The sequence below is a fragment of the Nansenia antarctica genome, assembly GCF_963989245.1.
Source record: "Nansenia antarctica genome assembly, chromosome: 5".
NCBI classification, from domain to species: Eukaryota; Metazoa; Chordata; class Actinopteri; order Argentiniformes; family Microstomatidae; genus Nansenia; species Nansenia antarctica.
In genome coordinates, this window is record NC_137690.1 from 27,044,512 (window position 1) to 27,069,249 (window position 24,738).

The 24,738-nt window shown below is 42.4% G+C and overlaps 1 protein-coding gene across 1 annotated transcript in view; it reads right to left on the bottom strand.

Moving 5' to 3' along the window:
- The window catches only part of mapk1 (mitogen-activated protein kinase 1), a 35,451-nt gene extending 13,620 nt beyond the window's left edge, over nucleotides 1-21,831 (bottom strand). The window contains exon 1 of the mRNA XM_080531198.1: nucleotides 21,494-21,831. Coding sequence (XP_080387324.1) covers nucleotides 21,494-21,642 — 149 coding nt within the window. The 5' untranslated portion in view covers nucleotides 21,643-21,831. The remainder of the gene's footprint in view (nucleotides 1-21,493) is intronic.
- Nucleotides 21,832-24,738: the final 2,907 nt, after the last annotated feature.

Sequence of the window (24,738 nt, forward strand, 5' to 3'; positions counted from 1 at the left end):
GGAAAAGCTGCCATGATGTGACACAGCATGCAAACTGCAAATTACAAGCTTATGTTAGCTAGCTAGCTTAGTAAGGCTGCCACGATTAGTCGACTAGTCACGACGACGTCGACTACCAAAATCGTCGCCGACATATTTGGTAATCGCCGTAGTCGCATGTTTTTTTGGAGCTGAAATAAGCGTTTTTTTTTTTTTTTTTTTTTTTTTTTGCCTAGCACCAGGGGAGCCCCCCCTCCCAAATTTCGTTGTTTGGTACCTGTACTATATCAATGACAATAAAGACCATTCATTTCATTCGATAAGCATTAGTTTTTCTTCCCTGAAGCTGCCACTGGCTAGCGTCTCCCAGTGTCTTTGATGTACATGCGCAGTGTCGGTCATCCGGGGCACACGTGACTTCCCCGGAAAAACAAACAGAGAAATGTCTTCCTGTCCTCGTACCTCTAAAGTGTGGGAGCATTTCAACCACAACGTTGAAAAAAAGAATGTAAAATGTAACATTTGCAAAGCTGAACTCGCTTATCATGGCAGCACGTCTATGATGCGCGAGCATCTAAAAAGGAAGCACGTTGTGGCAGATGACGAGGAAGACGATGGCTCGTCTCGGTAAGCTAGTTAGCTTGTTATTGGCTAACGATATCGTTACGTTAAAAGCCTTCTTACATTATTTTACGTTGTCATCAAAGCGATACTTATCAAATAGCTAAAAATGTTGTCTTAACGTTACAGTGCTAAGAAGGCGCGTTCTACTATGAGATGAGTGAAGCAAAGCAAAACTTTTGTACTCTGTACAAGTATTTATTTTTGTTTTTGTATTCTTTTGGTTGCCTAGTGCCTAGCCTACCTCATTTTACTCAGCAGTTTGCACCCTCTACTACTCTTTACATTACATTACATGCAAGTGATGCCAGAAATAAATCTGCAAAGTTCATTAAAATATCTATTTTTGAGTGAACAATCATTTTAATTGTCTTTATTTTTAGTTAGCACATGCCTACAACAACAACTAACAACTTCAAGCTAAATTTAGAAGCTGATTTAGATGATAGCTAAATAAGAGCGATTGAGTAATTGTGCGATAAGCTGTAATTTATGATCCGATTAGTCGACTAATCGTTAAAATAATCGGTGACTAGTCGACTATGAAAATAATCGTTTGTGGCAGCCCTATAGCTTAGTAGCTACATACCCTGAGCTTTGTGCTTTGAATTACGCTGCTTTCAGGAACCATTGGATTTTTTTAGATAGCACATATAGTTGAGGAATTACGGTAATGAGAACGACGTGTGTAAGATGCTGTCTACATGGCCAGTTTTATTAACTTGTTTATATTAGCAATTTATGATGGTATTGACAAAAAAAAACATTGCTATTTTTGAATATCAAGGTTTTCGGTTAATCCGAAAAACCCGCCCAACCATCTCTCCCATAAATGTTTTCCCTCACCCATGTCCGCTACTCCATTGTTCCCCCAATAAATGCTACGCCCCAATTTACCCATTCAGGGCACGTAATACTGCAAAGGTCATAAAATAACGTTGATTCAAACCAATAAAAAAACATGAAGAAAACAAAAAAACAAGAATAGAGTAACCGTTTTTATACAGCTCAATAATGTCAGCAGAACAGATTAGAAGAACAGGCACCGGGTTTGCGGGCGCACAAAAATATTTCTGCACACGCTTCACCTCCGCTTCTACCACCTAAGTCTTATTTTGAGCCAGGAAAAACCCTGTCTTAGCCTGTTGTATCACAAACATGCACGCACACACAAACAGAGAATAGGTTGCTAGATAGTGGAAGAGACAGAATTGCAATAAGGAAAAACAGGCCAGCTTTCTGCAAGGACAACTATGAGTGACCTCCTCTCACACTCTAATCCACTCCCCAATCCACAGCCCTACAGAGGAGTGTGTGGGAGGAGAGAGAGAGCTCTCACTGAGCAGATTCAGGACCAGTTTGGGTATTCTAACTCACTATGGCAGAGGTCAAGAGGGCTTGGGTCTGGGCAGTTCCTGAACCAGATATGTAACTCACCCACACAAATAAGGGGGTGAGTGTGATGTCAATCAATGAGGGTACATTACAATCCACAGTAATGAATTAAGGTGCACTGAGGTCTACCACAGTATAAAACTGACATGATTTTTCCTAATGAACTATAACACCTCAATAGTACATACCAAACCAGTAACATATTTAAGGTGAATACATTCCACAACATTAGGCAACAGTACACTTTTGCTCACCAGAATACACAAGTCAAGTCAGTGTATCCATCCCTTTCTATCATGGCCACCAGTAGTATAGTACTAAATAGAGTTGCCGTTAATCTGATAAGTCTGATAAGAGAACATTATTGTTTTTTTAGCAGCGACTGCATCTCATATACAAATGACTTGCAGGTCAGTGTACATAAAAGTAAACACATACCGTATTTAGAGTTCTAGACGATTCCAAACATAATCAGAGGCTTCTCCAAGCACTGCCTATATGCAACAATATTGTATCGTTCCTGGTCTGACCCCACGATTGATTTCAATTCATTGAAGTTTGTGTTGATAAAATAAAAATGGGATATTCTTAAAGAGGTGATTAGTGATGCAATGTGACACCTCAAAAACAGACCCAGTGGTAGCTAAGCTGAAGATGGGTAGATTTGACTCCCCCCCCCCCCCCCCCCCTTTCTATTTCCCCTCTTCCCAAGCGAGATAAAGCATTCAAACACATCCTTATGTAACAGAGGCCTCAGGCAGTCATGGCTCAAACACGGTAGGAGGAGAGAAAATAGGAACTACTGTTGCAACCACCCCGTTTATTTTGCACTGCACTCTCACTTGGAGAGGATGTTTTGTAATTATGTGGGCTGCGTACTTGTCTTGAAGACGACCTCTCATTCATGGGGGGGTGTTGACAAGCAATTTTGTGCCAAGCAGACCAGGAGGTAGTCATCAAGCATAAGTGGTGTCTGTTCGCTAAATGGATAACAAACTGACTGTGCAACTCAAGTCCACTGTGTGAGGGGAAGGACGACATAGCAGCAGTGAGCTCCTAAAAAATTATCACCAAACAGCATCTGTTATCCAAGTGACTTATATGGTCTTCATTCCAAACTTGGAATGTACTATACCCAGCACGGCTTTGCTCTCTAAAGGAGAGCTAAACTTGCTCAATAACAAACATATCTGGCGTGAGCTGTTAAGTGATGTAGCCTATGTGAAAAGAAAGTAAATGCAGACTGGTGCTATGCTTAGTGAAAGGAGCATGGTTTGGGTCGTCCGAATGATACCAAAGACACATTGCCCATGCAAGCATGGTAATAAAATCACCAATTAATGTATATTTGAACACTGAATGGCACAGAACTATGGACCAAAATTACACATGGGGCATCCATTCAACTCACCCGTTTTTAATACTGAGAGGGAAATAACCCAGTCAGCCAGCCGCTGGGGGCAACAGAGCAGATCATCAGTCAATACTGTGTTACATTTATTATTCTTAATGTTTGGTCTTAAATTGTCTTAAAGACTCCCTCCAGAGGGCAAAAAATGCCGTTCGTCACGTGGTACACCTTCCTGAAATAAACTTTTCAGGTAACTAGACATTCTAATGAATATTGAAACAAGTGGCTCCAGTGAAACAATGGCTCCAGCAGCACTGATAGACTCTAATTAATAAGCCTTCGCCTCTGGCGATCCTACATTATAGCTTTGTTAGAATTCAAAAAGAATAAATAGAATAGACCGCCAAGTAACTAAAACGTATTTCTCCCAAGAGCAAATCTGTCTCTACTCACTGATGATAATGGACCATCGAAACTCTCATAGAAACCGAAATAACTGTAAATATAAATAATATAATAACCACCATAACAACCAACAGGGGTCGCATTATCTTTCAAAAGCGTTTTCCTGCGTTTTGATAGATTTCACCTGCATTTTAATTAGAGTACTTAAAATAAGCTTTGCGGGTGCAAATACAGGAACACATTTTTCTCAACATGACAGTATACATCACACTCGATTTTGGGTGTTGGAACTTAATACTGCTATTTCTAAAAACACTGAGATTATCCTATCTTCAACAGTGGTAAAATGTAGGTGACCGATTCCATCAATCAGAGGGGAGGGTTGACCTTTGGCAGAGAGAGAGAGCATGTACGTTGGAGGAGTTGTGTAAAGGGAGGACTCATGGTTCCAGCCAAGCTGGCGGGTTTCACGGTGCACTCTGCAGTGGTCACATCGGGTCAGGACCATTTGATCATTATCAGGTTGATTAGGCGTCCTTGAGTAGCAGGTGTGTGGCGCGTGCAGACCTCTTGAGTGGAATCACACTCGAGGGAGTAACTTTCCCGGTCAGAGGCACACACCACCGGCGTCTGCTGTCTGTCCCTCAGCAGCAATGTTTATTTCCTAGCTAGTTAGCCAACTATCTTGATCGTGAGTAACAGCAAATAAGGTCTGATGAAGTTTAAAAATTACTATGGTAACAGTTCACCAGCTAAACATGGTGAGGTGAAAATTCTATGAGAAATGGTTATAGAACAGTAGAATTGGTTGAAGCCTGTGAGGGGACGGAGGTGTGTGTCAGTGGTAGAACATCTGAGGTTGCTCCCTGGAACACTGACATAACATGAGACCGGCACTGTTGTCATTGTGCTTGTTGAAACTTTGAATGTCATTTACATTTCAGTGTTAGTATGCAAAGCTGCTTCTGTTGCATGTAAATAAACAGATATGGACAAATTGTACCTTTCTACTGATGGAACTCTACTTGTTGAAATACACTAAAGTAAGTTGAAGTCATTTTGAGGTGAATCTGTTCTGTTCCGATCTGTATTCCCAGTTCCTCTGCCTCATGACTGCTTTATGAGCATGCTCAGTGCCCAGAAAGAGAGGGGGGGGGGGGGGGGGGGCTGTTTCCACGGAAACGGACTACAAGGCTTTACATATATTGCAGCCAGTGTGGCTGGTTATACAACAGGCTGTTGCCATGCCGATGTGAAAGGGGGGTGGGGGGGAAGGGGATGAGAGGGCAAAAGCTAACTATGCCACTAAAGGCACAATCTGAGAGTGCTGCTGTCCAATGGACATTTCAATTCAAGAGATATACCCATTGATTTTAGACAAATATAATTTATCAATTATTTTGTAAAACTGATTACATGTTATTTGTATAGGCTAGTGCTTTTCTAAAATCAAACACTTTACTTAAGGGAAAACAGAGAACAAAAAAAGTATAAATACAAATAAACAAAGAAGGAGCAAGATCAATAAAATATGAAAAGTAAAAAAATTAAAAGATGGGTCTGCAGGGAGTGTTTCAATGAGGATATAGTGTCAGCATCCCAGAGTCCCCTGGGGACAGAGGCGGGGAGCCACCACACAGAATGCCCTGTCCCCCCAGGTCCACCACACAGAACGCCCTGTCCCCCCAGGTTCTGAGCCTTGCTCTGGAAACCGTCAGGTTGGCCCTGGCAGACCTGGGAGGCTGGGTGGTGGGTTGTGGGTTTGGAGCAGTGAGGCGAGGTAGGACGGGGCCAGGCAGCAGGGCATGGAGGGCTTTGTAGGTGGTGAGTAATGCCAGGGTTTCCGAGGCTGAGAGTCATAGACAAGTAGCAGGTCGTCTGTGACTTTGATAGAGGCTGTTTCAGTGTTGTGCTGTGCTCGGAAACCGGATGGAAAAGGCTCATACGGGCTATTGTTGTCCAGGTGGATTTTGAGTTGCGTCGCAACAGTGCGCTCCAGTAGTTTGGACAGGAATGGAAGATTAGAGATGGGTCTGTAGTTGTTGGGGATATTTGGGTCCAGTCCAGGTCAGCCGGGACATGAGCAGTGGCTGGGGGGGTGTTGACAGTGTGCTCAATGAGGGGGCAGAGGGCGGGAATGCAGGCCTTGTGGGTGGAGGGTACTGGGCATTAGTGGTGGAATTCACGACTGAGACCAACTTTATGATAGCAGACTTTATTTCAGTGAAGTTGGTGAAGGAGTTGTTGGTCAGTGTTAGCGTCTCGGCCTCAGGTACAGGGGTTTGGGTGGTGAATGAGGCCAGTTGGTCATTCTTATTCAAGTCTTTAACTTCGACTTCTTCAACTTTGGTGTGGACGAATGAGAGAAGGCCTTGCGTCTGTCCGCAGGGAATGAGTGAGAGGTTGTGACTGGTTGGTATTGAGTATGTTTTCATTCATAGTTTAGCACGGTTTTTAGTTATTTATTTGAAGTGCATTTTTCAGCACTGCTCGTGGAAAGTGTTCGAGCAGCTTCGCGGAAAGGCTAGGGCTTTGGTCCACCTTTCACCAGCCGCCGTCACAAATTCATCATTTGAAATTGGCGGCTCCTTCAAAGCCCTACAATGTGATTTTTAATCCCACAGCATGTACCGTGGTTACATTTGGGGACGGTTTAACGGTATCAAAAACTGGATACCACCCAACGCTATTGTGCAGCAGGGTTGTGAGCGTGTGTGGTGTTTTCTTTCCCCCCCTCTTCCCTCCCACAGACATCAGGCAGATAGCGAGGGTTCTTTTCTACCTCAGAAAGAGACATGATGTACAGGAACGTTGGGATTGCTGCCATGTAACCAAGAGCTCTCAAAGGCTTCGAATGCTCAGAGCCTGAAGCTTTGCTGAATATAGAATACAGCCTTGCCACAATAAGTTCTCTTAAGCTGTATGAGAAAACAGTCTCTTGTGCCTCCAGCATGTGAAGGCATGCGGCATTGTTAGCAACAGAATCACTACAGCAATTAGCTCGGTGACATGGACAAGAAATCCACTATAATAATCGAAACAGTAATCTCAATGACAACATGCTGGACAATGGGAGGAGGGCTAGAGGGCTTTTGAGTAGTATTAATAAACCAGGGCCACGGACACGGATTGCATTTCTAGGTAAATCTCAACTGGTTAATTTCCTGCTTTAGGCCTATGACACTGAGGGCCCTATTATGCACTTCTTAACTTGCCGTCTTAAGTGTTAATTAAGACGCACCGCCAGGTTAAGACCTACCGCCACCCTTATTATGCGCTTCATACGCGCTACTGCTATTATGCAGGTGTCAATAGGCGCCCACACATAAGACGTAAAACTCCCGTGCATATATTGCTCATTGTGGGAGTGTTCATATGTTAATGAAGTGCACTAGGCGCCCCTGCTATTATGCGATCTGACTTTGATCGCTAAGAAGTGGTTTGAAAAGTTCTTAAGTTTAGACTTCATGCACGTTTTGAAACACGAGCGCGCCTCCGCGGTTTGCGCATGCATGTGGGCACACATGAGCACGCACGTGGCTCCACGGCAAGACGTCAATTACGGTCACAGTATAAATGCTTTATTTCAGAAGGGAGAGGCAGAGAAGCGCGCTGACCTCCTTCTTAGGACTTCCATAATAGCATAGCGCTAATGACTTAACGCAGCCGGTTCTTAAAGGGAATGGCACCTGGCACGCTGATTGGGTTGATTGAGAAGACGCCCAAAACACACCCATGACTAATTTCTTTGCTTAGCGCCGGGTTTTAGGTGCCCACTACAGCACGCATAATAGCAAAGTGGCCTTGACCACGCCTCCACGTCTTAAGTTTAGATCTACCGCCTCGTCTTATTGATGAAGTGCATAATAGGGCCCAGAATCTCTGATGTCCACAGGGACTCTCCTCCATCACTCACCTTATCACATCCCACGTTATCTTAACTTTACTGAGGGGGAGATGTCCTCCAAATAACACCCAGTGGGGAGGACTACGTAGCTCAGGGTGGAGGGGTCAGGGATGGTTCTTTTATTCTGTTTGATTATTGTTGCAGAGTTCGCTGTGCAAACATCCATGATTGACATGACGAAGATCCCCAGTGGGATCCAAACCTTTTCTGTTTGTGTCTCTACAATAAATCCCAGAGGAACATTACAGTCATGGGTATTACTTTGTTCATTTTAGAAAAACTGACATTGTAGTTGATGTCTGTTGGTTGTAATCTAGGGATGCATCTATACCACTTTTTTTTAGACCAAGTACAAGTACTTGCATTTGGGTACTTGCTGATACCGAGTACTGATATGAGAAAAATACCATTACAGTTCTAACAACGACTTTGAAAACATGTTTGATTTTCATCAGCTGTTCCTCACTTTCTGACTGTGTTTTTTTTTATTTATTTTTTTTACAGATGATCAAAGTGCAGATTGTAAACTTATGAAAAAAGAAATACGCTTCATACATTGAAATCTGAAAATAGTTGAAGATATGCTTATTTGAATGTTGGTACACTTCAAACCGAGTACATGGACACAGTATCAGGTACGAACACGAGTACCGGTATCGGTGCATCCCTAGTTGTATCATTGTATCATCTGTCATGTGGGTCATAGGAGCCAGATCCAGGTGAGGACAGGCATGGGGAGGGAGGCCGAAAGAGACTCCAACACTACTTGGACGTTCCACTCTAGTTACACTGCGAGTGTTATACGAGTATTGAAGTTGTACAGTACACCACCCCAGATAGTTTCTACGTCAGTTGATTGTATATATGTTACGGTACATGTGGGAAAACTAGGGTTAGAGTTAGGTGCTACCGTGCTAGGGTGACTTGGTACATGCTGGCATGTCTAACCCTAACCCTAACCTTAACCCTAACCCTAACCCTACCCCTAACCTTAACCCTAGCACCTAACCCTAACCCTAGTTTTCCCACATGTACCGTATTCCCACATGTACTGTAACATATATACACAATCTCAATTTCTGTCTGACAATTTTTTTTAAAGTCCATAAAAACACACAATGATGTGTCAGCCTCACATTCTGAAATTATAAACAATTGGTGTTTTACTAGAGCAAAATATATACATATATGGATGTTTATGAATTGATTAACTTGTTTATTGGCGTTTGCTGTAGGAGTGTCTACTGACGTGGCTGAATTTAGAAAAGTAACTTAAGCTCTTTGGACTGCAGTCATTTAACACAGTTGCTAACTAAAAGGATGTTGACTGAACAAGATGGGCATAAGGAGTCACACTGTAAGATATTATTTACATGTTTACAGTCATACAGTTAACATGGCTAGGTTGAATCCATGAATTTCAGAGTCAGACATTCTAGCTAACTTGTGTCACAAACAGCTTGGTGTGTTGTATCAGCATGGCTGCACGACAGGTTTGTTTACTCTCAAGAAAAGAGCGGAATTTTCCACTTTGATTAAGTTCATCTTGGAGAGAGGGAGGGCTGGAATAAACTATTACTTGAAATGACAGTGCTTGGCAATCAACAAGTCAGTATAGTATAACAGGTTGTTTTAACAATGCTTTTCACTGTGCAATTTTGTATGTTTTTGAAAATTAAATCTATTGTAATCTATTGTTGAGTTTTTTTTTTTTTTTAAAGTTAACTAGATTGAACAGCAAACCAATGATATAAATATGCAGTGCATTGATCACATGAAATTCTCATTCGGCATAGTAACTTTCACATAAAATAAATAAATGTTCCTCTATTTATCAATAGAGATCATTTCAGGTCATTATTTACATATAGATTTTTGACTAATCAGCATTGAGAACATCTACACTACTACTGACCCTCTCTACTAACCTCACTACTACTACTGACCCTCTCTACTAACCACACTACTACTGACCCTCTCTACTAACCACACTACTACTGACCCTCTCTACTAACCTCACTACTACTACTGACCCTCTCTACTAACCTCACTACTACTGACCCTCTCTACTAACCTCACTACTACTACTGACCCTCTCTACTAACCTCACTACTACTACTGACCCTCTCTACTAACCTCACTACTACTACTGACCCTCTCTACTAACCTCACTACTACTACTGACCCTCTCTACTAACCTCACTACTACTACTGACCCTCTCTACTAACCACACTACTACTGACCCTCTCTACTAACCTCACTACTACTGACCCTCTCTACTAACCTCACTACTACTACTGACCCTCTCTACTAACCACACTACTACTGACCCTCTCTACTAACCTCACTACTACTACTGACCCTCTCTACTAACCTCACTACTACTACTGACCCTCTCTACTAACCACACTACTACTGACCCTCTCTACTAACCTCACTACTACTACTGACCCTCTCTACTAACCTCACTACTACTACTGACCCTCTCTACTAACCTCACTACTACTACTGACCCTCTCTACTAACCACACTACTACTGACCCTCTCTACTAACCTCACTACTACTGACCCTCTCTACTAACCTCACTACTACTGACTAGTGTTGTTCCGATACCATTTTTTGATCCCGATACCGATACCGATACCTGACCGTGCAGTACTTGCCGATACCGAGTACCGATCCGATACCACGGCGTTTGAAAAAACAAAACAAAAAAACATGTTTTTTGAGCCGCATACTCACCTTGATGTAAAATGATTGCTAACACTTAGTCTGGCACTGCTCAAAACCTTTGTAAAACAGGAAAAAATACCAACAGAGAGTGAATACTATAGAACTTTTTTTTATTGTCTACCTGGTATGGTGACAAGAAAATCAACCCCTTATAAAACCTGAAATGTGGCTCTCACAGATGCAATATCCATTTAAGATATAAAACAGTCGTAGTAGTAGTGCAACAGCAAGTGAACATTTACAAACAAAATAACTTTAGTACTTAAAAAAAAAAAAAAAAAAAAAAATCGGATTTTTTTTTTTGTTAGTACTCGCCGATACCGATACCAGCATTTTTGTGCGTATCGGTGGCCATGCCGATACTAGTATCGGTATCGGAACAACACTACTACTGACCCTCTCTACTAACCTCACTACTACTACTGACCCTCTCTACTAACCACACTACTACTGACCCTCTCTACTAACCTCACTACTACTACTGACCCTCTCTACTAACCTCACTACTACTACTGACCCTCTCTACTAACCTCACTACTACTGACCCTCTCTACTAACCTCACTACTACTGACCCTCTCTACTAACCTCACTACTACTACTGACCCTCTCTACTAACCTCACTACTACTACTGACCCTCTCTACTAACCACACTACTACTGACCCTCTCTACTAACCTCACTACTACTACTGACCCTCTCTACTAACCTCACTACTACTACTGACCCTCTCTACTAACCTCACTACTACTGACCCTCTCTACTGACCTCACTACTACTGACCCTCTCTACTAACCTCACTACTACTACTGACCCTCTCTACTAACCACACTACTACTGACCCTCTCTACTAACCACACTACTACTACTGACCCTCTCTACTAACCTCACTACTACTACTGACCCTCTCTACTAACCACACTACTACTGACCCTCTCTACTAACCTCACTACTACTACTGACCCTCTCTACTAACCTCACTACTACTACTGACCCTCTCTACTAACCTCACTACTACTGACCCTCTCTACTAACCTCACTACTACTACTGACCCTCTCTACTAACCTCACTACTACTACTGACCCTCTCTACTAACCACACTACTACTGACCCTCTCTACTAACCACACTACTACTGACCCTCTCTACTAACCTCACTACTACTACTGACCCTCTCTACTAACCACACTACTACTACTGACCCTCTCTACTAACCACACTACTACTACTGACCCTCTCTACTAACCTCACTACTACTACTGACCCTCTCTACTAACCTCACTACTACTGACCCTCTCTACTGACCTCACTACTACTACTGACCCTCTCTACTAACCTCACTACTACTACTGACCCTCTCTACTAACCTCACTACTACTGACCCTCTCTACTAACCTCACTACTACTACTGACCCTCTCTACTGACCTCACTACTACTGACCCTCTCTACTGACCTCACTACTACTACTACTGACCCTCTCTACTAACCTCACTACTACTGACCCTCTCTACTAACCTCACTACTACTACTGACCCTCTCTACTAACCACACTACTACTGACCCTCTCTACTAACCTCACTACTACTACTGACCCTCTCTACTAACCTCACTACTACTACTGACCCTCTCTACTAACCACACTACTACTACTGACCCTCTCTACTAACCTCACTACTACTGACCCTCTCTACTAACCACACTACTACTGACCCTCTCTACTAACCTCACTACTACTGACCCTCTCTACTAACCTCACTACTACTGACCCTCTCTACTAACCTCACTACTACTACTACTGACCCTCTCTACTAACCACACCACTACTACTGACCCTCTCTACTAACCTCACTACTACTGACCCTCTCTACTAACCTCACTACTACTACTGACCCTCTCTACTAACCTCACTACTACTGACCCTCTCTACTAACCTCACTACTACTACTGACCCTCTCTACTAACCTCACTACTACTACTGACCCTCTCTACTAACATCACTACTACTACTGACCCTCTCTACTAACATCACTACTACTGACTAGGGATGTCCCGATCCGATACTGAGATCGGATATCGACCCGATATTGGTCCTGAATGCTGGATCGGAGATCGGACCAGAAAAAAAAAAGGCTCCGATCCGATCCTACTGTCATCCGCAGTCAAACTTATGTGTATAAGCGATGAGAGAATAAAAACAGTGAACAGAAACACGTGTCGCAGAAATCCTTCACGCAAGTCCTATATGCGCTTAAAATGCGCATAGCGCTTCACGCGAGTCCTATATGCGCTTAAAATGCGCATAGCGCTGCGCTGTGTGCTTCCGGTTTCATTACAAAGAGGTTAACCCTATGTGCCTGACGTCTAACAACATTCAAATTACTCTAACTTCATATTTTTTCGGATTTCAATGTATGACACATCATTTGAAAGCTTATGATCCGTAGTTCCAATCCACAACACGTCGCATTTGTTGCTTTAATAAAGGCTGGCAGTCTTTAATTTAACTGTTGTTGGTGTGGACTATATACTGGGGAGGTATTTGAATGAATGAATGAATGAATGGTCTTTATTGTCATTGCTACAGTACAGGTACCAAACAACGAAATTTAGGAGGGGTGGCTCCCCTGGTGTTAGGAAAAAAAAAAAAAAAAAAAATAATATTCAGGGGTCAAAAAATTTATACAAATATCGGATCGGTATCGGTATCGCCGATACCCGAAGCCCAGGTATCGGTATCGGTATCGGTAGTGAAAAAGTGGGATCGGGACATCCCTACTACTGACCCTCTCTACTAACCTCACTACTACTACTGACCCTCTCTACTAACCTCACTACTACTGACCCTCTCTACTAACCTCACTACTACTGACCCTCTCTACTAACCTCACTACTCACACATACAGTACTCTCCAGACTCTACAACACAGCAGGGCTCCATGCTACATTCCAGACTCCTTACATCACCACAGGACACACACACACACACACACACACACACACACACACAGGGTTTATGAGGGTGCAGAATTGGGTCCATTGTTGATATAAGTCCATGTGAAAAAGAGGATTTCTAGGCTGGCTACGTACACACACCAAAACCAACAGTTAGCCACTTTTTTCCTGTCTAAAATTTGCAGTGGGGGGAAAAGGTATTTCTTCACGCGCATGCCACAGAGCATCAGAAAATGTACTGAATGATTAGGGAAAGGGAGGTGTAGTGTTTGCATAGTGAGCCGAGAGGCTGGTAAGGGCAGGCTGGAAAAGGCAGGAGAATGCCAAGTGGAGACATGTTGCTCCAGCAGTTCCATGTAAAAAGACCCATGAGGACCAACATGTGAAATTCATCAGGGTAGCCCTATTATAACTGTTAGTTACATTATCATGACAAATGGCCATGAATATTGTTAACTTTTTGGGGGCTTTTTGCCTGGCATGTATAGGACCCCAGTGCACACAGTCACAACCATTTTGACGGAAAGATTCCAGAAGGGGCACTATAGCAACATGTTCAATTTTTTTACTTTGAGAGACCATAACTTTTGAACCGTTTGTCCTAGAGACACCAACACTGGCAGATTCGCCTCCTCAAGATGACCAAAAAGGCTTGAACAGAAAATACACTTGCCAAAATATTTCCCGCTATTTAGAATTTTGTGAAAAACACAAACACATCTTCCTCAAATATACCGTATGTCCGATCGACATGAAACTTTGTACAAAAGAACTATGGAATGTGAAACTTGGTGATGGTCAAGACAGTAGTATGACAGAGATGTGTACCAAATTCACGCATGATCAGATGAAAAACATATTCTGCATTTCTAGCCATTTCTAAATATAAAAATAGAACATTTGAAAATCTTCTTATGAACCGCAAGTCCAATTGACATGAAAATGGTTATGTAGTATGCTGTACCAGTCCCTGCAACGTTTGCGAAGGACAAGTTCATACTTCTAAAAATACACAGCTATAGCTGTAAATGTACATGTAAATACATGTAAATGAATGTACCATAAATTATGACAGATGAAAATAGGCCTATGTCAGTAACTGTTAGTCTAATCAATCTCAAAGTTTGTGTGCCATAACAGAGTGCCATAACAGAGATGTGTAGCAAATTTGAGGTTAACCCTTGGGCCTTTAATTGACGCTTACGGCTATATTTTCTGATTTATACAGTCCCCCAGTAGTATTGAAAAATTGGCTTGACATGTGTTTCAGGTTAGTCAGGTCTGTTCCATCATCATTTGTGCATAAGAGAGCTGTCAATGTCCCTGTCAATGTCCCGTATTCTAGCCTTTTCCTTCTCGCTTGGAATGGGTTCCATTCAGGATTCTTTCCACAGAGGGCTCTAGATAGAACCCAAATCGGTTCTATGTAACTTAAAAGGGTAATAAAGCAGTAGTTACGAACAACTGCATCAATCCTCACCAAGCACTGCATCAACATCCTCATCATGCACCAAATGGAGACTTAATTGTTGTTGAGTACAGTGGGGAAAGCAAAGCCAGTAATCAGACAAATATGTAGCGCAAATAACTGCCATTGAGAATAATGACATACATGTTGCACACTTCTACAAAGAAGACTTCATCATTAAAGAGCACACTAACACTTAGGGCCCTATTATGCACTTCTTAACTTGCCGTCTTAAGTGTTAATTAAGACGCACCGCCAGGTTAAGACCTACCGCCACCCTTATTATGCGCTTCATACGCGCTACTGCTATTATGCAGGTGTCGATAGGCGCCCACACATAAGACGTAAAACTCCCGTGCATATATTGCTCATTGTGGGAGTGTTCATATGTTAATGAAGTGCACTAGGCGCCCCTGCTATTATGCGATCTGACTTTGCTCCTATCGCTAAGAAGTGGTTTGAAAAGTTCTTAAGTTTAGACTTCATGCACGTTTTGAAACACGAGCGCGCCTCCGCGGTTTGCGCATGCATGTGGGCACACATGAACACGCACGTGGCTCCACGGCAAGACGTCAATTACGGTCACAGTATAAATGCTTTATTTCAGAAGGGAGAGGCAGAGAAGCGCGCTGACCTCCTTCTTAGGACTTCCATAATAGCATAGCGCTAATGACTTAACGCAGCCGGTTCTTAAAAGGAATGGCACCTGGCACGCTGATTGGGTTGATTGAGAAGACGCCCAAAACACACCCATGACTAATTTCTTTGCTTAGCGCCGGGTTTTAGGTGCCCACTACAGCACGCATAATAGCAAAGTGGCCTTGACCACGCCTCCACGTCTTAAGTTTAGATCTACCGCCTCGTCTTATTGATGAAGTGCATAATAGGGCCCATAGTGTCCTCGCATGGGTTCTCCTACCACTGCTACGCAGACGACACTCAACTCTTCCTGTCTTCCCCCCCCATCAACTCTTGGTCCAGACACTGGTCATCTCCCGCCTTGACTACTGCAAAGCACTCTTGGTCACCAACACTCGTGGTCCCACCTCCGGCATCAGACCTCTGCAGCTCATCCAGAATGTCACCCACCCCAAATTCTCCCATGTTACGCCTCTCCTTCGCACCCTTCACTGGCTTCCAGTAGCAGCTCGCATCAGATTCAAGACCCTGGTTCTCACCTACCAGGCAGCAAAGGGAACGGCCCCCTCTTACATGCAAGCAATTGTCAGCCCCCAAACACCAGCCCGTTCACTCCGCTCTTCCACCTCTGCAAGCCGACTGGTAGAGGTCTGTGCGGGCCTGAAATCTCGGCCCAAGCCTGTGGCATTCAGGCCCGACCCGACCCTACTCGACCAGCCCGGGCCAGAAGCCTGTTTTCATGCTGTGTTGACACGTCACTCACGCACACACACACACACACACACACTCCCACTCTCTCTCTCTCTCGCTCGCACACTGTGCACACACACAAACGAAACGCTACAACGTAGCGGCTACATTACGACAAAAGATGCAATGGAGAATTAATCCGAATGAATCAGGCAAAACAGGAACGAACTTGGTTGAAAATGTAATGAACTTGTTGTGCAAGTGAAACTGAAACGTATGTCACTCAAGCATAGCCTACACAGAAAACACTCATATGGCGCTTTTCCACTACAGGGCCAGCCCCGGTCAGCCCGGTTTAGTATCCTTTTTCCACTGCCAAAAGTACCCGTGCCATTTCTGGTACCCGTGCCGAACAAGAACTAAAATAGTTCTTGTTCGGGATGGGTAGCGAAAGGTACTTTTTTGCCAGGCTGCGTGTGACGTGTGACGCTGCACACCGTTGATTGGTCAATGGAAATCGTCATCCCATGTTCATAGATTTCTTCGCTAACTGCCATCTTTAAATACCACAACAGATTTCGCTCTAGGAAAATGTCACTTACTGTTTCTAACTTATTAATAAAGATTAGAAAAATTATGCTAACTATCGTATTATCTTAGTTTAATGTCATTTAAATGCATCATAGAACTTTTATTTACAACAAGCATAACAAAAGAATCGCTATTATGGCGATGTCCTGTGCCTATGCTGTTCCTCAGTCCAGCGGCAGTCAAATGCCGGTAGATTTGCGTCTTGCTCCCTTTAACACATGTCAGCGTTTCCCTGGTTGCGAGATCTAAACTATTAGAACTGAAAGCGGCAGGTATCAGGCACATAACATCCATATGCTGTATATATAAATACATATATTTGACTACCAGCAAGACACCGGAGCACTCGTATCTATAACAAACGCGGAGATTGCATGAGCCCCGCGTCAGTCAGCCTTTCCGTAGAAATACATCGCTCCGTTATATATCTAACGTTACATGTTTTAAGGCTGATCTGTGCATGATAGTGCTGCATTATGTTGATCTATTTATATCGATCTATTCTTGCCAATTCCTTATTACCAGTGGAAAGGGGGAAGGCTAAAACACTTTGAATGGAATAGATAGGACTTTCCGTTCAATGGAGGAAGCATGATACTCGCAAGTTCATCTCGCTTTCCCCCCTGTTGATGTATTAAACAATCTAAGCAATCTAATCAGAGCAGTTGTTGTTATGTAATATTATTGATGGATGTGCCATTTTTGATGGAGAGCAGTGAGCGGATGACTGGATGTGAGCATGTATTTGACTAATGCCGATAGATTCGCGTCTTGCTCCGAAACGTTTCGGAGCTGTTGGCGCTGACAGGATTTTACAGCGTTCCTTCAAACTATCGTAATTCATGAACTATTGATAAGATAAGACCATCCTGATAAGACCATCTACCGCCTGCAGCTAGTCCAAAATGCTGCTGCCAGGCTGGTGTCAGGCACCAAAATGAGGGACCACATCTCCCCTGTCCTCATCTCCCTTCACTGGCTCCCAGTGAAGAAGAGAGTAAAGTTCAAAATCTGCACCTTTGTTTTTAAAGCTCTCAACAGTCTCACCCCACCATACATCAAGGACCTCCTGGACCAGTCTACCTCCTCAAGGCCCAGACCCAGGCTCAGGTCCGACGCCCAACTCAGCCTGAGGGTCCCACGTACCAACCTCAAGAGGAAGGGTGACCGTGCCTTTGCGGTGATAGCACCGACCCTGTGGAACGCGCTCCCTTCTGCCATCAAGTTTGCCCCCACTCTGGACTCCTTTAGAGCCAAGTTAAAAACCCACCTCTTCCAAAATGACATTCCCTAAATCTACTCCCTATTTGTTGTGAATTGTATGCCTGAGTTTTACGTTTAAGTCGTCTGTGTCTGATTGCTTTCTGTGTTCCTTGTCTTTGTCTTTATCTGTTCCTTTACCCGGGCTGCGCCCCGGGCCGATGTAAAAGTTGGATGGGGGGCGCATTATAAATTAAATTAACATAACATAACATAACTATATGCCCAATCTAAAAAAGTCAAACAGTTTCTAAAAGCAGAGAAGTTGCACCCTTTGAACAGTTGAACTTTTTTAGGCTTATTACGGTAGTTCACCCAAAAAAAAAGCACAGTGCTCAACGTGTCAGGAGAAATAAAAATAGAATCGGGGCTTTAACACATGTCGGCATTTCCCTGGTTGCGAGATCTAAACTAGTCTACTAGAACTGAAAGCGGCAAGTAACAGGCACTTAACGTTACATTTTGTAAGGCTGATCTGTGCACGATAGTGCTGCATTTTGACATAATTCTTATCGCATTTCCCCCCGCTGATCTGTATAGCGGGGGGAATCTTATGACACGTAACTCCTCCTACAGTCCCGGGTCGTTCTTGTATAGTGGAAAACGTCTCGTACCCAGAACTGTTCAAATGCGAGCCGAGGCGAGCTGTGCCGGTCAATGGAAAAGCGCCATTAGAAATTAAACTAGACTCACCATTTTGCTATTAGATGAGCAACAAAAATGAAATAGCATCCTCATAAATCTTCACCAACAGGCTAAATCCAAAGACAATCACAGTCAAAACTATTTAGTTAGGATAGCCTATTCCACTCCGTATGCACAAATCTATATTGTCATACAATATGGCATTTCACCACATTGATGTCATGTTACAGAAGATGCATTCTTTAGTGGAGCCCCAGCTTTTGAAACATTAATGAATAACTACACTGTATATGACCAGCACTGCCCCATTTCAACACTTTTGATACCATTTCTTATAAATAGCCTGGGTGGATTTGTAAATGGCATGAGGTTCTATTCAGGGTAGAAGCAAAACATGTAGGATGCTGCATGGACATTTGGCAAAAATGTCATGCCAATGCCGAATACAATGATATTTTTCATTTTGAATATAGGAAATGACTGTTAGTGTGTCTGGCACAAAGTCATTGAGATGGTCTGGAATAGCAAAACTATCCAGCTAGAATTCATTGGTTGAGTTACTTTTAAAGCCATCTTTACACTGCTGATCCACCATAAAAAGCAATCACAGTGACACTATAATACTAAAACCATAATATTTCTGCAATTTAAGACACCATAACATCTTTCCACTAACTGCGGGAAACAATGTATCTCTCGCATACAAACTGATGTAGACAGCTGATGTTGCCAGTGGTTGAGATTGCGCTTGTTCTTCAAAGGTAAACACAAAAAAAAGGCACAATACAAATTCGACAACTTGTAAACAAGCTGAGTAAAAGTTGCCCGTTGTAATAAATGACATATTCTTATGTTTGACCCGTCATCTATTTTCAGTGTTTTATTTTCATATTAGGCGGCCTATATAGTGTGTTTGACAATGAAAAGTTGATTGTGTGTTGAAGTTTCGACAGTGCAGGGTACAGCAATTGAGTTGTATTCGGTTTGTGGGTAATGTGCATTCTCACTGCAAACTAATCGCTCCGTGGAGCAACTGCAAACGGACTGAGATCACCCTCTCTAGGCGTCCGGTTGATTTGCTCCAGAACAGAGTGCGATTGCTGTGTTCACATATGCCCAAACGAACCAAATTAGGGGGGACACGCTCCCTGATTCGGACCAACAAGCGAGTGTGAATGCACCCTTAAACTTTGCTATCAAGGGGTTTTATGTTTGAAAGTGAAAAAGCATTTTGTTACCATGGAAATGCCCATTAAGAACTCACACTAGTCTATAATAGACCACTCTGCCAGTCTGGCTATGAATAATAAGACATTGAAATTAGAGATTAAAAAATTTAAATAGTGGACATACAATTCAGAGAGGCATACTAGTATGTTACAAGTTGGATTGGCATGTTTGTAAGTAGTTTACTACAGTATATTAAGAAAACTAGGCTCAATATCCAAATGCGATCTTGGGAAATAGACCACAGCCGGGGTGATGTCATGTTCATTTGTATGATCCTTGTAAACTATCCTTGAACATGGAACATGACTTTGTGGACTTTTGTATATTGAATGTCATCCATAATGGATTGAATGGATTGCATTCAGTATACAAAAATGTATCAAGTCATGTTTCATGGCTACTTGGTTTGTGTCTTGTGAGGGAGAGTGCAAGAAGGGTAACAGAAATGATTTGACCTTTAATCTCTAATTTCCATCTGTTCTGTATATGCTGTAGCCTACATGTGCGTGCATTGCCCTGTTGTGCACAACCAGAGATGTTATGGCACAACTCCTCTTCAGCAACCGCACCCACGCAAACAGAGTGTCTGTGCCGCACACTCACTCTCACCAACACACGCAAACAGAGTGTCTGTGCCGCACGCTCACTCTCACCAACACACGCAAACAGAGTGTCTGTGCCGCACACTCACTCTCACCAACACACGCAAACAGAGTGTCTGTGCCGCACGCTCACTCTCACCAACACCAACAAGTAGTCACTATTTGAACAAGACATCTAGACTATATTGAACTACACTACACTGCTATTTTGTAGTAGTTTGATTTACAAAAGCCTGTCAACATCTGGAGCCATGTTAATACTCTTACTTTTAAAATGTGCTGTGTGCATGGTTCTTAGACAATACTTGTTACTGAAACAATTGAATGGAGTATAATTTCCAGTCACTAGGCAGTAGACATAATTCACTCAATTGACATCAGGGCAACAACAACAAGATACTGTACTGCACATGATTCAGTGAGACTGACACGCAGCATTCATAAACAAATAGGAAATAATTTCTATCAGACAAATCTATTAGTAATTTGACTCACCATAACGCAATAAGGACTTAATATTCATTTGTTTATGTTTTTGTTGATATCGGAGATTTTGTGAACTAGTTAGGTATACGTTGTTCTGATGGTTCTTGGAAAACATTTTCCACATTGTTTACATGTGTTGCTGACCCTGCATACCGAAACCACTAAAGGCTATAATATAAGGACTTGACCCAGGCTAGGCTAGCCTAGCATAACAGGTGAAAACTACTAATAAACCCAAAAAAAGTTGCATGAAAAAAAAAAAAATCATTGACTCAACCAATTTTTATTTATTTTTTTACAGGTACACATATTGCGTGGACTACGTTCAAATGAATACATTGTCGAATCAAATTCTCAAAAGATCAACAAGTATGCCCGTCCTCCTGTTAACAAGTGTTAACTGTGAACTACATGACTGCAGACGTCAAACCACAAGAGAAACAATTTCGGGTTACAATGTAACAGTGCCGGAGACGTAAACCACGTCAGCCTTCTGCAGCAGTGACCATACTCCTCCAGTAGTAACATGCTTACTTACCACACCATGCCATACGCGCCCTCGCCGATGTAGGAGAGGTTGCTGTAACGAGGCCCGACGTCGAAGGCCTGTCCGCGGACCAGCTCAGCAGCCGAGCCGGGGCTGGGGCCGCAGCCAGCAGCCTGGGCAGATACCGCAGCTGTCGCCATTGTGAAAACTATCTGCCTTTTACACGTTCTCCACAACGATAAAAAAAGACAATTAAGAATAAGCAGACACCACACTTACACCACGTTATATAACAATGTAAGGCTTTCTTAATTTAAATGACGCCTTCAATTGTGGCTTGAAAGCGAGTGGGCGATACGAAAATGATTTCCAGTTTCCTCGCCCCTGTGTATAAACTGGCCACAATGACTGTGATATACTACAGCAGAGGCGAGTAGCAGGCTGCTGCAGGAAGCTCTGTTCTGGCAGCAGTCCCAGATTATGCTGGCAGCAATAACTCTTCCGGTTGCCTTCAAAATAAAATGTCAGATGGAACCACATACTAATGGAAATTGTCTACTGCAGTGAGAGTGCAAACATTTTGGGGGAAAACGACTTATACTACTACGTAGTTTTTCTTCCTATCTGTGCTCTCTGTCTTTCTTATACAGAATTAAAACTCTCTTACACATTACACGTTTTGTAAGCCTATTGCTGACACTTGGACTAATGTTTATATATAATATTTTATAAAATATATGCTTACATGTAGGCTACTCAATTGTACATTATACATTAAACATAATGTTGTATTTGAATTTTTAATCCATCTTGTTATCCTGTATTTATACAGGTAAGTCCCATTGTGATTAATAGTTTGACTGATTATGATAGATAAATCATACAGAACTACGGTGACATGTATGCTATTGTAATCATTCTAGATTGTCAATACTTGGCGGTGGGTGACCACTGCACTGACCACTGACCGTAAGAATTTACACTAATCTTGATCTTAACTTCTGTGTGTATTCCCCCACCTATCTGAATGATCAACCTATCAGAAACCACAGTATACCGCCTAAATGAAGAAGTGTATGACCACTTTCATCTCAGATAATAAAATAATTAACATTTGAATTGAATGTTCATTTCTCGACCTTAAGCCGTCTCCAAAGTCGTTTTGGAGAATTTGGCAGTACATCCAACTGGCCTCACAACCACAGACCACATGTAACCACACCAGCCCAGGACCTCCACATCTGGCATCTCACCTGCAAGATGTGTTGTGTGATAAAACTGCCAAGAACAATGCAGGAGTGTCGGTGTGTTGGCAACAAGTGCATACAAACTTGTCTGGCTAGCCTAGTAAACACACACACACACACACACACACACACACACACACACAGCTTAGTAAACAATGCATGTAACTCACTACACTAGTTAACAAATTAACACGTTTGGCTATCGCATTTAACTCACTACACTGACCCAAGAACAACGCAGAAGGTGTGTCGGTGTGTCTGCAACAAGTGCATACAAATGTGTTTGGCTATCCTAGTAAACACACACACAGCTTAGTAAATAAGACATGTAACTCACACTTACCCAAAAACAAAGCAGAGGTTATGTCAACAGACCACAGTCCCGTGAATAATATGTTGATCAACAAAACTTTCTTTGTGGATACAGTCATTGATGGCCTTGAGTCCATCTTGTAAACAAACAGACACACACACAGCTATTTGTGGGGATGTGGGGGTGGCTGTAGGGAAAACACCCCCAAAAACAAGCCAAGTTTTAGGTATATGGTATTATAAATTCTAGGTATTTAGTGAGTGTAAAACTGTTGTTTATTATATTGAGTGGGTTCTTCAACACTTCAATTTTCGTAATATGGAAAAAACAGAGAAAAAAAATATTTCACAACAAGACTTGTTTTGCTTGTTTGCCAGGTTTCACAATTCCCGACATGCGGACCAATTGGCTAGACCATGTCACATTTCCTACTCACACTATCTCTGTAGATGGTATAACTCAGTGATAGACATAGCCTGCAGAACCCCTGTGTGGATCACCTCAGACTACTATTGGTAGAGGGTCACCACTGAGGATTTCAAAGACCTAATACTTTTTCTATGTACACTAAAAGGCCTATTTATCTCAAATTGTGTTCTAAAATTTGTTTAAATCTGTGTTAGTGAGCACTTCTTTGCCGAGATAATCCATCCACCTGACAGGTGTGGCATATCCAGATGCTGATTAGACAGCATGATTATTGCACAGATGTGCCTTAGGCTGGTCACAATAAAAGGCCACTCTAAAATGTGCAGTTTTATCACACAGCACAATGCCACACATGTCGCAAGTTTTGAGGGAGCGTGCAATTGGCATGCTGACTCCAGGAATGTCCACCAAAGCTGTTGTCTGTGAATTGAATGTTTATTTGTCTACCAAAAGTCGTTTCCAATTCCAATTCCAATTCTCGGAAAAGCCATTGGAGACGGCTTATGGTAGAGAAATACACGGGCAGCTCTGGTGGACATTCCTGTCAATTGCACGCTCCCTCAAATTTTGCGACATCTGTGGCATTGTGCTGTGTGATAAAACTGCACTTTTTAGAGTGGCCTTTTATTAAAACTACCTGCCTGTCCCGTGTCTGCATTTGGGTTCAGCCTTGATTCGTGACAGAACTATTCTGGACACTCAGGAATACTCTTTACTGTACTTAATTTGAATTTAATAAGGAAATTAGAAGACACAAACACACTTTTACTATAATACAATATATCAAATACCTGTTTAATTAGTATTTATGATAACACATTACAAGCATATTTACATTTCAAGTAGAAGTATGAAAACTGGACCAAATAAAGCCTTCAAACAGTAAGACTAGTAGCATTAATAATTATATAAACTTAAAGTCCCACTAAAGTCAATTTAATTTTCATATCAAATAAAGAAACAATAAGTAGCTTTTGTGCTAACCACAGTTTCTCAAGCCAACAGACTGACAGAACTGACTGGGCTTATCAGATTCATGCGACATTTCTGTTTGTAATTGTTGTTGTTTTTCAACCTGGGTATTTTATGCTACATTCTTACTTACTTTGGAGTTAGCGGGATGGATTTAAAACAAATTCTATTATTGGTTTATTTGTTGTGCTACTGTATTACATGAGCAACTCTAACTGACAACACTGAAACCTCACAGTTGAAAATGGAGCGTTGGAAAACTACAGAAACTTATTTTTTCATATTTGGTTGACGCTTGGGTGAAGCCCAAATTCAAACCAAAACACTGGATGTGC